Source organism: Chaetodon trifascialis, chromosome 5 (assembly GCF_039877785.1).
Source record: "Chaetodon trifascialis isolate fChaTrf1 chromosome 5, fChaTrf1.hap1, whole genome shotgun sequence".
NCBI lineage: Eukaryota > Metazoa > Chordata > Actinopteri > Chaetodontiformes > Chaetodontidae > Chaetodon > Chaetodon trifascialis.
The window spans coordinates 23,072,477-23,086,629 of record NC_092060.1 but is presented as its reverse complement, the minus strand read 5'-3'; the positions used below and the strand labels follow the sequence as shown (position 1 = coordinate 23,086,629).

The 14,153-nt window shown below is 39.8% G+C and overlaps 1 protein-coding gene across 11 annotated transcripts in view; it reads left to right on the top strand.

Moving 5' to 3' along the window:
* The first annotated feature begins 7,124 nt into the window (after positions 1 to 7,124).
* atp8a1 (ATPase phospholipid transporting 8A1) overlaps positions 7,125 to 14,153 on the top strand; it is a 99,614-nt gene continuing 92,585 nt past the window's right edge. For all 11 annotated transcript variants that reach the window (XM_070963313.1, XM_070963312.1, XM_070963309.1 and 8 more), the window contains exon 1: positions 7,125 to 7,537. Coding sequence is in view for 9 of the 11 variants with exons in the window: in XM_070963309.1 (XP_070819410.1) it covers positions 7,489 to 7,537 (49 nt within the window). In the remaining 2 variants the exon portion in view is untranslated. The remainder of the gene's footprint in view (positions 7,538 to 14,153) is intronic.

The window sequence follows — 14,153 nt, the reverse complement described above, 5'->3', positions numbered from 1 at the left end:
TTTGTTTGTTTTCTCTATCACAGGTGATGAAAAAAACCCCTAGAGATGTGACACATCAGCTTATAGCGACAGCACCACTCTGTTTAGCTGAAGTAAGAGCTACACACACGCACACTCACACACACGCGCACAGCATGTCATCACCTGTTTGTGTCCTGGTGCTGATCATTAGAGAAAATCCATCTGGGAAAGTGGAGTGCGTCAAACTTAGATTTAGAGGCATCCTGAGGCTGTAGAAGTATTATGAGTCTGGCTCTGGTTCCAAGTCTTATTGATCCAAATGTGACTCTAACTCTCCTTTAAACTGTCTTTTATTAGAAGGACGTCACAGCAGCCATTACAGCATGGCCTGTATCGGCTCATTGTATATTATTGCTGCTAATAGCCAGTGTTAGATGCCATTCGGGTGTCTAAACTTTGAAATTATTACCTGAGGAGCTGAGGTGGCTCAATCAGTTGTGTTTTTTATTAATATCTTTGTAGAACTTAATTTTATTGAGCAGTTTTAAATTTAATCATCTTTAACTGTCTTCAAAGGCTCTTGAAACCTATTTTCTCATTCAGCTCCTTACTGTGAATGATGCACTTCCTTCATGAACTCACGTATTTCTGCTCAAGGTAGACTAGTTATTTCACTTAAGAGATTTCTGCTGTTTGTTCTGAGCTCATCTCACCATGAGGAGGAAAAAGGCGATATCATGTATTTCTGTGCACCACTTTAGCAACATTTGACTCAAAATTGATAACAGTTGTTTGGTTCTGAACAAAGTTTCTGTTTACATATTCAGCAAAACACATTGTGTGTATCCTGGAGGTCTAATAAAAACATGTTGAGTGGATTTACTTCCTAAGACAACATTTACAAAGTCATGTTTTTGAGTCCTGATGATGCAGAACAGCCTTTAAGTGTTTAAATTAAAAAGACATTTCAAAATGTTATTGTGATTATTGCTTATTTAGGCACAAATATTTAATTGCATAGAGAACTTGTGCACTAAGTTTTTTAAGTTTCAACACTTTTTAGCTCATTGCATGCTACTTTTTCTCATCATGTTAAGTTTTTGGTCTTATTTACTCCTTCGTCAAGACTTTGTAAAGTGGAACTAGAGTTCAGTTTTGTGAATAAACTTTGTAGTTTTACATCGGATATGCCATAGTCAAGTGCAGTGGGCCATTCTGGTTTTAGAGCTGCAAACCAGTTTATGTTTCAGTGGAGAGTTTTTGCATGACATGATTGGTTCTGTCTCTGCTTTGCCTTCAGATAAGAATTCTGAGGGAAATTATATCATTTGTGCATGAAAATGATCAAAATTACAGAGTTTCAAAAACTCATAACTGCATATTATATTATATTATATTATATTATATTATATTATATTATATTATATTATATTATATTATATTATATTATATTATATTATAGAATCTTGGCCCTGAATTTGGCAGTCAGCGTCTGGATAAAGCCGCTTATGTTACTCAGTGGAACATACTGTTCTTATAATTGGAATAAATCCGTCATGGTCTTTACATATCATTTTCATTTTAATTAGTTTTTTTTATCATGGAGGAGCAGTTTCTCAATCAGCCTTCCATACACACTGTAACTTTCAGTTACACTTAGAAACCTCTTCAGCTGCTTTATCCCAGAAAAAGACATCACATGGATACCAGCACAGTGGTGCTCGATGAATGTAGATAAAACAAACATGAAAACAGCTCAGCATGTTGTTTAGTATCCTGTAAGGGCTGGACGGGATATGTTTATCTAGAGTTCAGTGAAACATGCCCACGCCATGTTGAGCAAAGCAGCCATTTTATCTCACTTCAGCACATTTAGACAAGAGACCACTGAGATGGTGAAAATCTGTTCAACCTGGAGAGCTCATCTCTCAGCCCTCCTCATCTGTAGTGTTAATGTAGCCTCGCCAGCAACCTCGACTGCTATTAAAAAAGCAATTTGAAAAGATGAATACTTTAACGCTCTTTAATTTCGCTGCTGTTTGTCGGCTCGGCAGAGAGGAAAAAAAGTCAAACAGTGCAGGGTGATAGATGGTTTTAATTTTGCGCAGAGTGAATAAACAGATGATTCATAGATTGCTGGCTTGAGTTTTACGGTAGCTTCATTATATGACTGAGTTGCAGTACATTTTTGAGTTATCTCCACATCTAGGGTTTGAGAGAAAATTGCATTTAAAATAGTATTTAATCTTTTGCATCTTCGAATGTGTCTGTGCAAGTTTGAGAAGATCTGCACACATTAATCAACTATTGTGTAGAGGGTTTAGGGTAGATGGCTCTGAAGTGACTCATCATTTGTTAACATTTGGCCATTAAACGACCTCACCCTTCCTGACTACAGGTCACCGTCCACAAGGGGGCAGAATGCAGTTCAATTACAGCTAAATGTCACGCTGCCCAATAATTCCCTGAAGAGCTGAAGGCAACTGATGAAGGATGCAACTGCAGGCCTGATGGCTGCAGCCACTGGCTTGGCTTGATCATTCTTCAGAGAATAATTAATGATAAAATCAATGACAGCATCATTTAAGACAAGTGAGAAGGAGCAGGATAAATGCATCCTGAAGAGATAACATTTTCAGGCTAAACATTTACAAACTGAACTCCAGAGGGACTGCAGCCACAGGCATGTTGAACACATTTCTTTTTTCTCTTGAGAATATCAAAGTCATTCCTGAGTCTGAAAGCACTAAAAATGAAAAATGGTTTCATATCATCTTCATTTTTGCATCTTAATTGCTGTCTCAGTGCTGCGATGAGTGTAAGAGGAAAGTTAAAGTGTCCCTGATGTACAATGAATGCATGAATCAAGCTGTTTTCATTATGATTTTCTTTTAAAAAGAATGATTCTAGGTGACTATAAAATCATTAAGAACCAAAGAGTCTAAGTTATACATTTAGGAGGGGTTTCGCAATAGCAGTTTTCAGCACCATGGGGAAGATACCAGTAAAGAAAATAGTCAGCACTTCATCCTCTGTAGTCAACCAGATACCCTTTAAAAAGTATCTGGGATAGGATCCAGTAAAGCTGTTGCAGGGTTTAAACAGCATTACTTCTTCCTTTAGTATTTCCTCTCAACAGCAGCAAAGTGGCTCAAAGTATTTTCCTGCAGAGGCAAAGGGCTCCCAGACAGGAGCTTGCAAACATCATCATTTATAGCGCGGTTATTCAACCTGATGTTTGCTTGCTATTTCTGAAGGATACTGCAAACTCACTGCAGTCTGAGAAGGATTTTAAAGGTTGTTCGATGAGGCTGTTTGTAGCTTATGAGAGGTTCAATGATTATGCTCATTTTTGTTTTTTTCAGGCACTTCTGATTGAAGTTACTGAGCACTTTTGATCATGAAATCTCAGAACAATGTAAATATGTCTTGCTGCCTCTTTCAGCATCTTTGCTACCAGATCCATTTGTGTGTCTTAAAATGTTTTGGATTTTTTTTTTACCCTAGTTTTATAGAACAGCTTTTGGGAAATCTTCCCAAAGACTGTGCATATGCTTAAGATCAGATCAGCAAACAAGACAAAGAGTTTACAGCCATGCTAACAGCTCTGTGAGGCCATATTTAGGCGATGTCATGATTGATGATTGTTGAGACATTTCACCAAAACCCCTAAATGTTAACTTCATAACTTTTAGGCATATTTTAGATGAAAAAGTCAAAAGCTGATATATAAAAGCTGTGGACACTGATTACTTCATCTGTGTGTGACTGATATATATATATATATATATATATATATATATATATATATATATATATATATATATATATATATATATATATATATATATATATATATATATATGCATTCTTACCATTATAGTGACAATGTAGATTCAGATAATTGAAGCCATGTTATCTGCGGGGTCACCAGGATTTCCCCATATACAATATTGGAATAGCTAATGTGAGCTGTGGAAAAACATAAAATGAACCTGATACCTGATTGTAAAGTCATGTCAAAGTTAGATTTTGTGCTAAAATCAGCCTGCCACAGCCTGCCAAAATGTATACTTACACTGCAGTAGTGAATCAAAAACAAAGGTGCTCAGAGGGAGTATCAGCGAAATCTTTTTAGGTCAGTCTGTTAAAGATAAAAATAAAGTGACAAAAACACTCAGCCTGTTTGTAATTGACACAGATTCTGACAGTGGTAGAAATTTGGACGGCTGGTTGAATGACTCATTGTTTGGACCGGATTGCTATAAAACACAAAACCAGCACACACGCACGCACACACACACACACAATCGAAGAGGCAGGCTTCTTGTCACTGTTGCTTAGCAACCGTGGGAGCTACAGAGCCAAATCCCCGTGGTGGCAAGCTGATGTTGAATTAGGCAGAGAGGGGGAAAGAAAGGAAATCTTTGGGAGAGATGTGTCTCCAGCAGCACAGGAGGAGGCGTAGATATTCAGGTGTTCATTTCTTATTTTTGGATGTGGTAAATCTTGAGTGTCTACAATCTTTCTATGTGTTTCTTTTTGCTTTTTTGGGCTGTTGGGACTAGGACTTACAGCTGCATTTAAGATTTAAAAAAAAAAAAAAAAACAGGACAAAAGCATGTTTACTATTGTCATGAATATACCAAAATCTTAATTTACAGATTCTCTTTGCTCAAACAGATTCAGCCTTCTGTTGTTAAATTGCCACTGCACTGCTCATGCACAATGCCCACACACTATTTTATGTTTTCAGAAGCACAAGCGTAATCTCATCTCCCCCTAATCCCCACTACAGCAAATACATTTTAATTTTAAAGGGAATGCGGCTCAAAACAGCAGCAGAATCTCCCATACAAGAGATCCTAACAAAGAGTGTCATATTACATATGCAAGGAGTCTGGCAGCAATAGCTGAGGAACCTCTGTGTAAATACACATGCACATAAGCAGGACACTCAGCATTATGAAAACCCTGCCAGTGCAATATACACACCAGACTATTGTAGCGTATCTGTAACACTGCAGTTCTCTCAGGCAACTGCAGTGGTGCTGCTGCTGTACAAATGCTGTCTCCTGTGTGATTTGCATTTCAACTGCAGTGAAACACGAGAACTCACTTTGATTTGCTGTATGTACGGCAGCCAGGCAGATATGTCATTCTTGCAGCTTTCTTCTTATTTTTACACTTTATTTTTGGTATCTGTGGGTCCATGTTAGCAGGTTCATGACAGGAGAGTGGCACAGTAATGAGGGATGTACAGGAGAGAGTAACAGTGTGAGAGTCACCCCGGATTAGATCTTCTGCTGAGCTTCTCTCGAGACAATAATCACATAATAACTCAGTGCCTGATACCAGTGTCTGCTTATGACTGCTTGGTTCCATTTTTGTGCATCAGTAGATGTCCAGATCTGTTTTATTTTTGACATATTTGTGAGTTTAGTTTTCCCAAGACTTGAACAACTGTTTGATAGGACTGGTCATTAAATGAAATGGTCTCTGAGTTACCAGTTATTAGACATTTTTGGGTAATTTTACAGTTTATTTTTTATGCAGCCACATGGTCCGTGTAGCTGAAACTGTTTTGTTGCTGCTCTGTTTGGGGCAAAGTCCTTCAACGTGACAGAGCTATTTTTTAAATAACAGTCCCGGTGCAGCGTCTGATGGATGGACATCTTATCAAGTCCAGTGACTCAAAGTGAGCTTCTTGGAACTGGACACTTTTTGTAGTTCCAGTCAGGTGATTCTTGGATGTATTGTTGACAGGCTTGCTCACGGTTTAGGACAGCTTTTGAACTGTCTTCCCTTCCCCATTCTTAATGGCTAGCCAACTACACCTGTGTCCAGCCTTTGTACTATGAACCATGTCCAGTCTCTTTAGTTCTCACACACAGATGAAGTAATCTTCTCATCTGACTCTGAATTAGGCTCTGATGCTCTGCAGCCTTCTTTCAGAGGTTGAAAGAAGGTCACCTTCCTGCTTAATAGAGACACATTTCTTTTTATTTAGGTCTATGCATCAGTCTGTAACATATCACACTTTTGTAAACACTCCTTGTCCACCTGGTCTCAGTGCAGATGTTATCAGATCTCTGTGTATCATGATACAATATCGAACACATGTGAATGCCATTGTGGGATCAATTTGGTTGAGTCCTATTTCTGCACTGTAGATGTCTTTGTGTCACAGGGCAGCTTTCTGTTTATCTAGAAATCTTATATTAAATGATAAAACACCAAGAACAAAAAATTAAACAATAGCCTACAGCAATAATAAAACAACTTATTGGCAAAAGTAATCAGTAGTTTTATGCGTTAACATGAAGGTACCAGACTTATTGTTTCAAAGGCCAAATCCCTTACACATATCTGATATAACATATTGACATTTTAGGGTTTTCATTATTTGTGTAAATTAAATATGGTTTGCACTACAATTAAACATAAAGGAAATACAAAGAGATTACAATGTATGATTTTTAGTATCATCCAAATGTAATTTCAACAATATACTTCTGGTGTGTGATGCAATACATCAAATAATAAATTATAAAATCCACATGTATTGCTTCTTAAAAATATTTTTGCAATAAACATCACTGTATTCTGTTATTTACAGACACAAAATGAATTGTATATTTGAAAACTAAATGGGTGGGGTATATGTTAATTTCGTACAGAAGAACATGCCAAGATAGTGGAATGTTTTGCAAAATGCAGTATAATGAGACCAAAATATTTTTAATATATAAACAGCACGTTTGAGCATAAATCAATGTACGTCAGGGTCCGTTAAATAGCGCAAGCCTTCATTTGCTGACACTGTAATAACTTACAATACATTAAGAAGTGTTACACAAAAACAAGAGAAATTGTGATAAGCCAACTCCCACCCAGTGTACTATTGTTGTGTCTTCAACCTGTGAACAACATCTCCTGCAGTGGGGGGAGGTGTCAACAACAACGAACAATTTGTTGACCAATATTAAAAACTTAAACATTATAGCTTCTGCCGATTAAAATTTAGCACTTTTTGTAGGTCCTCGGAAAAATACATTTTCGAGACTTACATTTTTCAGCCACGGTGAAATAACAGTTATTATGTTCAGTTTCCCCCCCTCCCGCTGCGGCTGAATTTGGTACGGTCCATAATGTGAAGCGGCACCGTCCCCCTCACGTCAGTTTATGGTAAGTCCGTGTCCACTCCTGCTGTACCGAAGGCGTCTATCGGCGCTATAATCCGCTGTGTGAACTGGGATGCTGGGGGATCCATGAAGCCGTGGGCTCCTGGTCATGTTTCTGTCACCACCAGGAAATGAATGTTGTTCATGCCGCGTCTATGCTCCTCATTAGCCGTAAACACGCAGCAGTACTGTCCGCGTGAGAGAAGCTCCTCTTTTGAATTTAGCCGTTTTTGTTTTTTTTTAATTCTTTGACGGTTGAGAAGAAGCAGCAGGAGCCACAGGGGGCAGAACTAACAAGCCGCAGCCGCTTGACAGGTGCCGTCGCCCGGCTGTGCGTGGAGAGATGCCGCCCGTCCAGAGAACGATGTCTGATCTTCGTACCCGGGCAGAAGGTATGTAAAGACAATTTTATGTATGTGTTGGAGAAATGTTTGAAATTCACGCTCACTTGTTATTACAAGGAGGCCGACCAGTAGCTGTCTGGAAGTACGTTACAGTGCAATAACTTGCTAGCTAAAACTGCGAGTAACGGTGCCCCAGCAGGGGTCAAGGAAACCCCGGGGGCCTTGAGAGTTTTCTAAAGGAATCTCCAGAAAAGAACTCGTTCAGTTTTAATGGAACTAATTTCAATGAAAGTTATCCCAAAGAGAAAGTCTACTGAGGTCCCAAAATTTGCAGGTAAAATAGTTTTTTTTCCCCCTAAAATAACGCTTTATCAAATGTGTATCTGTAGTCTGCATAAAGCATCTGAAACTTAAACTAGTGTAAAGTGCACCTGACACAGCAAACCTGGCACCCATCCAGACTGGGACACCCCCAGCTATGTCCAGCCCACCACAAAGGTACCCACATGCCAGAAATCAGGAGATGTCACCAGGAGTATTGAAAGTTGATGCTTAGTGTCAGTAGCCAGAAGTCTAAAAGCATAATAACAAGTGTCCATGGCATCTGCAGTACCGTGGGTTTAATAATACAGCCATTGTAATTCGGCTGGGACCCTCACTCCTTCACTGCACCAGTAACTTTCCATTGCACCTCAGTTGTGTTTGCAAGGGAAAGAGGATATGGATACATACACATTACTTAAGTGACTTGAATTCTCACAAGGGGATCTCCTTTAGGGCTCCAAAGGCTGCTTAGTAAGTTGGGTGTTAAGGATTGTTTGTTTATCCAGGAGGACACCAATGCTGGACACATACGGGCTTATTGCTGGCTGCAGATGCACAGTCCTATAGGGTTTCATTATGATGTCTTTAGATTCCTGCTGTCACATATTTGTGGCAGACCCTGACCTCTGACCTCTCTGGACTGTGGCAGGATTTATCTGCAGGGATCAATAACATATCGTATTGTTATTATTTATGGTTTGATTTGGAACGGCTTATGTTTGATTTAGAACGGTAGGCTCAGGCAGATATTTCAACATGAGTTATTGCAGTTAAGTATATTGTTTTGGCTGCTAAAGCAAGTAGTCTGGCCTCTTAAAGTGAATTAGAATGAACTTCCTTACATTTAGAGTTTATATACTTCTACATAAGTTGTTCCATCAAGAAGTACACGATGAGGGCACGTTGATATGGATGCCTAATATTCGCATCGCTCATTAAGTCTGCAGATAAAATAATGTGTGTTCATATAGGAAGTATTCCCGAACTGGGCCCTTCATCCAAGTAGCTGGGAGCGTGGGAAATACATTTTTAAAGAGACATGCGACTCAATTTAAAAATTCAGTGTTTTTGAACATGAAGGATTGTCTAAAAGCTGCAGCAGAGAAGCACAAGACTAAAACCAACCTGTGATATGCTGAAGTTTTGGTGCGCAACATATCAGTCAGCTTATCTGTATCTATGATGTAACGCACCATTGATTCCTCTGTTAATTACAAATTTATATGCATACATTTGCATTCATTTAAACCACAATTCATCACTTTTCTTTAAATGTTACAGTTCTTGGCCAGGTCTGAATTGATAGACTTGATATCCATGGTGTTGCAGTGGAATGAATAATATTGATTCTGATGTTGGCCTCAGTGACCATTATTTCCTTTTTAGATTTTTGAAGATTTAATTATTGAGCATCTTTACCAATGATGCATTGATCCACTCCATAGACAATCCACTGAATCTATTTTGGTTGAGTCAGAGAATGTTTCAAACTCAAAAATGAGTTATTTCCAATATAAACCAAAAATTGTGCCCACAAAGTGAATAATGGTCATACCTGCATATATCCCAACGGGCAGCCTTTATGCCACTATTTCTTATTCTTCCAATCATTTAGAGTACAGCAGTACTTTTTATGTGACAGAACGAATTACACAGTGGTAAAATTGTCTTTTTGATTTATGGCCGTAGGACAGATGGTTATGAATTATCTGTAATGATGAATTAATATCTGTTTAGAATGTGGAAAAGAAAAACTGACTAGTGATTTTACCCAAATTTCGTAGATAAAAATAAATGCAAGTATGCCACTAAAACCAGTTGAATTGAAATTCCCCTGAAATACACTCTTTTATGGTGCATGACTTCTAGGGTGGAGCTCACACCATTTTACATCATCTTGTGACTTGGTATTAAAATGTCACCTGAGAACTGGTAATTATAAAGCCCTCACCCTGCACACTACAATAGAAAGTATAGAGTTATGACACTGAAGGCCCCATGTATCCTCCTGGAAGAAATCTAAATTATTAAATACTCATATAGATTCCATAGAAAACTGCTGCTGCAGTCACAAGAGTGAACACATGAATTATGCAGCAGCTATTGCTGTCAACCCCCAACTACCACACACTAACTTTAAAGGTTGCAAAGAGCAAACAATTTTGCTGTTTTTTTACTTGATTCCATAGAACTAATGAATGTTGGATGCCGTCACCTCTAATGCCATGCCAGGTTGATGATCTATGCTGCTGCTCCAACGTCAACATTTCCAGTTTTATGGCTCTATATCTATCCTGCTATTTTGCTCAATCACGCGTCTGTTCTGCAACATTTCTTTTTGGCTGCTTCTATGAGAGCCTAAGCACACTCCCCACCCTTCAGTTTTATTTTTTAATCACCACAGTGCATCAGGCAGGCATCCATCTAGAAAGGGCAGCCCTCTGCCAGGCTTACCACCTAATCCATCAGCGGCCTGTCCGTCAGCTCCCCATGCTGCACACTCCCCAGTCTTGCCCACCACGTGCCGCTCCACTCCTTGTCACTCTTCTCCGCTGAGCTGTGGAAACATCCGACATCACTGCCAGTCTGTGCCTGCATGTGTTGCCAAAATAACCTTATCTAGGACACTTAGGGTACAGGTGACGTCAGTAGCTATCAACATGTTTAATGTGTGAACCTGCGATGACAGACAGGCACCTTTTAGTCATTAATCTCTCCAATGCACATTTCTATGACTGGCCGGAACGCGTTTAATGCCTGCTTCCACTGTCTAGATGGGAAAGCTGATTGACGGAAGCCATGCAAGTTAAGGCTAGACAGATGGGAAGAGGCACCCTGTTTGCCGCCTTAGCTTGTATGCTTATCTGCAGACAGACCAAATCCCTTCTCACAATTGACACTTAAGGTGGAGATGGGCAGGTAAGCCTGTCCTGTGAGGATGAATCTATCAAAAAACCAAATGCTTGTCCTTTCGTGTCAGCTGATTCACATGATAGAAGGTGCTCCTTAGCATCTGATTGCCCACATGCTAGTTTTGAATGACACAAAGTAGTCTGCTTCTTCTTCAAGCATTACAGCTCTACCTTTATGCCATTCTCAAGATTTTTTTCCAAATGTAAGTGAAGCAGGATGTTCCCCCCTAGCATTTCAATAACACCAGCTAAGCCTCAGTCTGTCTGAATAGTGGCTACAGCATGGGGAGGGAGACTGGAGGGGGATAGACTGCTCCCTTCTGAAGGGATCGAGAGCTGCCCATGTGCCTGGCGGATCACTGGCTGATAATAATGTGGCACAAAAGCCCAACATGCCACTAAATCCCCTGTCTGGGGCTGCTGGTGTGTCATATCAAGTCCCCTCGGGCCTCTCTACCCTGTCTATGTGCCGGCATGGGACATTTCCACTCCTCTACTTTCCGCTTAATGGGCTGCCTCCATCACTAACCTGCAGTCACTCTAATATGTGTTTCTTCAGATACCCAGTTTCCCTAGCCTCAGTGATTCTCCCCTGTCTGTAAAACAAAGTGGATGTGGCAGGTCATGGTGAGGAAGGGGATGCTCGTGCTCACTTGTCCACACAGAGATGGATGCAGAGTCTAAGAACCTATTCTAGTGTTTGGTCATGCACATCTTTATATTGACCTGAAGATCTGTGAGCTGATGAGTGAGAAATTGGCAGACAGTGTTATGAGGATTGCCCATTGACAAGAAACTGCATTATGTGAATACATAATAATATGATGGCCTTTATTCAGCTAGAAAAGTTAGATAAGCTTTGAAAAGTATATGAATATCAGTGTCACTTATTTTACAACCAGGAAAAAAATGATACAATATTATCATATCACACCATATAGCCACATTTTATAGTACTGATCTAATATCAATATACTGTATCTTTCCTTTATATTAATACCTTGGCTATTTTGAAGTAATCTACAAAAATATTTAAAGAAACCTGAGATTAATTGTGTAGCCCTAAACTCAAATGCTGTAATGTCCCAATGTCTTGACTGGTTTAAGAGTCCTTGAACTACCAATTCTCTCGAATTGATTAGATCCTCTCATCTGCAGGTCAGCTGGAGATCCTCAGTGATGTTGCTCAGATCGAGTGTTATTTACGAGACACTAAAAAGCTGCATTGCAAATATGCTCGCGGGGCAGTACATCTTCCATACTCCTCAACCGAGCCATCAGCTCATAACATGTACAGTAACTCTGTCCTCCTGTTCCAAAATGTCAAATAATTCATGAAAGCAGCATTAGACACTGAAAATAAAGGTCCTAAACTGTATTTGCAATCAAATATTTTTTTTTTGCTGGTGAGCTGAAGTCTTGTTTCTGGCCTGCATGTGTTTGTCTATGAGATGCACACACTGCATGAACAGCAGGGAAGTGCAGCATGCCTGCACGTGCCAGAAGACAGTCAATGTGATCGTGTCACAGCGGGTTGACAAGGTCAGATAGAGAGGTGTCGGCAGGCACTCGACAGGGAAGCAACACCCTCAATGGTTGGGAAGATGAAACTCTTACTGCCCTTGACCCCCAAGATCTCAAGCATTTTATGACCCCTTTCTCGTCTCAACTTTTATGTCCAACCAGGCCACAGTATTGCTTCCATAGATGTATGGCTTGTTCTCCTAAAACATTCATTAAGGACTCATTTCATGGCAGTATTTGCTATCTTTTAATGTGTTTACAGTGCACCCTTATTATGATTACTGTCTTTTGCAAATACTTGAGAGTTCTGGTTCTGAATAGGTGGCCTTTGGTGATCTGGGACTTATGTTGGCATGCATAGTTAACGCAGCAGGTACAATATAAAGTTGTAGCCAAGGGTTCTTACACCTTAACCCGTGGTTTGGTTGAAATGAACCCTGGTGCGTTTTTCTGGTTAGTGCTGTTTGTTTCAACTGCTGTGATAGCTGTGGATTGAACTGCGGTGCAGACTAAACAACCAGACAGAGATCCTTGAGAGTTGATGGTCTTAGTCTTGTCCCAGATGAACTCTGGGGTGGTTTGTCTGTCGTGGGAATGTGATTCGACCTCATTTGATCCAATTGTTAGGAGTACTCTGCAAGTTGGAGTGAAACGGCTCCTGTATGCTTTGCATATTTGTATACAGATGGGCAAATTTAACAGCAGCTAACTGGAGAATGAGGCAAGGTTGGGCCGAGACTATTAGGCTTCCTTCAGGATCTTCTTCCTGTGTTTACGTTCTTGCTCCCGCCCCAGACATATCTGACCAATGAGTGAAGTGAACGTTCTCACTTGGACCATAGTGCTGCATTTTGGCTTACTTGGGTTTTTGTCTTGAATTAATAATAGACAAGAATGGCATCCTCAAAAGGGATTATGTGTGTGTTGTGCACATATGTTTCTTTTCTAGCTCTGAATGATGGAGGTGACAGTTTTGCCTGTTAAGCTAACACATTACTAACATGTCACATCAGGTCAGTGAGCATAACCGAAACACTGTGATGGATTAACTGTTGTTGCTCAGCCATTTGGATATTACAGCTATTTTTAGAAAACATATGATATAAATTAGTATGGTTGTTGCCCCCATTTCAGATTTGCATCCTGAGCTTTAATTATGAATATGTGTCTTTATCAGTAAGTATACCAATACTGACTTTTGTTGAATATTTAGATTTAAACATGGCACATTCCTGCAAAACGAGGCCTACATTGAAATTAGTAAGGCTGATTGAATTTAGCTGTCTTTGACAGTGGAATGGATCAGCCAGTGGCAGAAAGGCTCTGACAGCATTTGGCGAGCTCTTCATCCATGTTTTGAAAAAATGAAAAACTTATTCACCCCTTAACTAATATGCAGTACCTTCACTAGGCGCAACATAGTTATGGTATGATCAAGCTTAAAGAACTAAAACTGTTTGGTTAAGGCTAGATAGAAAACCAGTGTTGACTGTCGGCAGTCGGCAGGAGGCAGGAGGTGAACTCCTGCTCTCCAGTGACAAAGTTAAATGACATACACACCTCTCCCCCTCCACCCCCACATTCTTACTTTTACATTCACAAATAGAATGTCCCCTGATTTTCTGCTCTGGCATGAACTTAAACCATTTTAAGCAGTCTGTATAAAGAGCCAATGATATGATTTATCTTCAGTACAGGCTTACCAAACCGGTCAGACAGGAGATGAAACCACCAATCCATCTGGCCTTACAACAATGACACAGCCAAAAACATGTAACATCCCATTGTGGCATGTAGTAGCAAAACTAGGAAACTTGCAGTGGTTTCAGTACATTTGTACCTGTGAAGACAGAAAGAGATCAATTGTTGTCACTAAGGAGCAGATTTTAACACTTAAACTTTGT